Below are 3,370 nucleotides of genomic sequence, written 5' to 3'. Positions count from 1 at the left end.
CGTAGGAGATTCCTGGATGACCATCTGATGGTCTAATATTCAAATAAAGAGTAATTATAAGTTCTAGTATTAGATGCCATTGGTCGTAAGGGGCGTCCTGCTGTATGAACATTTGTTAACCATAGGAGATTCCTGGATGACCACCTGATGGTCTAATATTCAAATAATGATTTTCATTAAGAATGCTATCTTTCTTCAGTGTAGTAAATACCATCGTCATTTAGCCGCCATTTCATCAGTAGGATAATACTGTAGTTACACAAATTTTCTAGAATCACTTACAATTTCTTCTGCTACTTCTCTTAAATAATTATTTTTATCTAAAATAAAAATACTATTCCTTTCTTCTGACTCAGAGGTAACCATACTATCATTTTTACTAAGATTTTCTAAAGCTTCAAATTCTTCTGAACTTATATTTATAACTACTATTATAATTATTAAAAGCAATCGAAAGCTAAGCCACTAATTTCAGTTCTAAGATTACTAAAAATTTGTCCCGATTCTTTCCAGATATGTTGGTGTGACAGTATTTGTAGAAACCTTTCAAATTCACAAGAAATTATTTTCAAATTTAATTCTATTTGGAATACTAAATTTTAGTCCATGAGCCAAAACCTTTTTCTCAACATCTTTTAACCTGAAATTAGAATAAATAAATACCACTTGATCAAGGTTTTCTGTAAAATAATTTTTACCTAACTAACGCTCCAAATTATAAAGTTTATCTGTTTTTAACCTCCCCAGGATTATGTTATTCTGTACCAGTCTTAAAATATTTCGAATATATGAAATCCTAAGAAAATTGTTTCATTTCCCGGCAATTCAAATTCTCATTAGTCTAATTCACGATTTGAGTGACTGATTTATTTTGCCTTTTTGAGTTTTTATAATATTATCTAGAATACCAAAATTGTGGACTAGAAACCTTAATGAATCGAGGAAAAGCTTTTAACCATTTACATTGATTTAATTGATTCTGAGACTAATTTAAATACAGTTTTTCATTGTTTCTAAAAATAGTTAATGCAGATGCACCATAGCTGTGTTTCATAACTGATTTATTTTGAGGAAATCTTAAATATCATATGAATTTGACTACTAAATAAGCTATCACCCAATGATGAACATAGCCTCCAAATGAAGGAGAACTTCCTGATATTTAAACTGAGACCTGAAAACAATGTTCCTAGTTCTCATTGAACTCTGAAGTAGCTGGGGCAACCTTTGACAGACAACTCAATTTCAATATCTCCATTACCACCATGATAACCATAACTGCCAAAGACACCAATCCATTGAAAGCTACCGCAAGAAATGGAGCTGAAGAACGTTACCAAAGTCTTATCTAGTCAATCTTGGATTATGCTCTACCAGTGTTCAGTATAAGCACTAACAGCTGGATAAGTTGAAAAGATACAAAATACCTGTTTAAGACTAGTCATGGGATACTATTTAGGCAACCCCATCAATATGGGGAAATTGAAGTAAACAACTGGATCCACTGATATCTGTGTAAATAACAAGTGAAGGTAAACAACTGGATCCACTGATATCTGTGGAAATAACAAGTGAAGGTAAACAACTGGATCCACTGATATCTGTGGAAATAACAGGTCAAGTAAACAACTGGATTCACTGATATGTGTGGAAATAACATGCGAAGCAAACAACTGGATCCACTGATATCTGTGGAAAAAACAGGTGAAGTGAACAACTGGATCCACTGATATCTGTGGAAATAACAAGTGAAGCAAACAACTGGATCCACCGATATCTGTGGAAATAACAGGTGAAGCAAACAACTGGATCCACTGATATCTGTGGAAATAACAGGTGAAGTAAACAACTGGATCCACTGATATCTGTGGAAATAACAGGTGAAGACATATATCAGTGGATCCAGTTGTTTGCTTCGCATGTTATTTCCACAGATATCAGTGGATCCAGTTGTTTGCTTCACCTGTTATTTCCACAGATATCAGTGAATCCAGTTGTTTGCTTCACCTGTTATTTCCACAGATATCAGTGGATCCAGTTGTTTACCTTCACCTGTTATTTCCACAGACATCAGTGGATCCAGTTGTTTGCTTCACCTGTTATTTCCACAGATATCAGTGGATCCAGTTGTTTGCTTCACCTGTTATTTCCACAGATATCAGTGAATCCAGTTGTTTACCTTCACTTGTTATTTCCAAAGATATCAGTGGATCCAGTTGTTTACTTCACCTGTTATTTCCACAGATATCAGTGGATCCAGTTGTTTGCTTCACCTGTTATTTCCACAGATATCAGTGGATCCAGTTGTTTAGGAAATAACAAGTGAAGTAAACAACTGGATCCACTGATATCTGTGAAAACAAGCTTTGACAGTAGGTGTTAAACAGTAGGTGTTACTACTTCTAAACTTTGATAATAGAAAAGTAATACTTATTTTTTTCCAGAAAAACAAAACAACAACCCTGAAATCCATTACTTAACATATTTCTAGTTTGTTTTTGTGGGAGCTAAAAAATGTCCCTCCTTTACTATTCACAGCTCCATCTATTGGTTTGTATGAATACTTCTGTTAGCTACTGGTTTGTTTAAGTTAGTGAATTATCAGATTACTTACTTGAACTGTTGGCTTGGATTGGTTTGCTTGGAGTTGACTTTTGCTCCTTCTGGGCTAGCTTCTCCATCGCTGCGATTGGACAGCCAGAGAGACTGTGAAAGTAATTTAAGAATTTATTTCAAGTATTAACTTTGCACCTGAAGTAAACTGGACACTATATACCACATAGTCTATTATATTTTAAAGTTATCATTACTATTTGTCAATGTCACACGTGGATTAATATTTCTATTTTCATGCATAGGAAGCAACTGTAACCTCATCATAGGGTAAATAGTCTTACTTGTGAGTGTAACAAAGGACTAATATACCGTATATGCACACTAAGGAGCATAGTTATAGTTTTATATAAACTCTGGTGTGAATCAGAAAACAATTAATAATAAGTATACAATAGATATAGTTTAAAAACTGTATGAAGTTATTTATACATTATTTACGTTTTTAAGTAATATTAAAAAACGAAATACAATACAAGAACTTGTGTGAAGAATTCCACATAAATCAGTTAATGCAGGTGATTCAATTTTTTAATTTGCCAGTGCTAGCTCAGACGTTTCTAAACAGCAAGGTGCTAACTGGGAGGATCCTGCTTTTACAATAATGCATTCCTTCACTTTTTGTGTGTACATCATTGATTTTTGTATGCTTGATTCTCAGAAAATCAGGCATATTTTATAAGTAGCATCTGTCCTAAACTTAGAGCATTTAACCTACAAATCAATCATCATTTTATTCAAGCTATTTAAACATAAT

General features: G+C 33.4%; 1 protein-coding gene across 1 annotated transcript in view; it reads right to left on the bottom strand.

The window, feature by feature from the left end:
• Positions 1-2,702, bottom strand: part of LOC106476777 (mucin-6-like) — a gene marked incomplete at its 3' end in the record, with an annotated part of 11,750 nt that extends 9,048 nt beyond the window's left edge. Inside the window, exon 1 of the mRNA XM_013937404.2 lies at positions 2,615-2,702. Within this exon, the coding sequence (XP_013792858.2) occupies positions 2,615-2,681 (67 nt within the window). The remainder of the gene's footprint in view (positions 1-2,614) is intronic.
• Positions 2,703-3,370: the final 668 nt, after the last annotated feature.

The sequence above is a fragment of the Limulus polyphemus genome, unplaced genomic scaffold (genome assembly GCF_000517525.1).
Source record: "Limulus polyphemus unplaced genomic scaffold, Limulus_polyphemus-2.1.2 Scaffold11530, whole genome shotgun sequence".
Classification (NCBI taxonomy): Eukaryota; Metazoa; Arthropoda; class Merostomata; order Xiphosura; family Limulidae; genus Limulus; species Limulus polyphemus.
The sequence above is the reverse complement of the archived record's forward strand: the minus strand, read 5'-3'. Positions and strand labels throughout refer to the sequence as shown.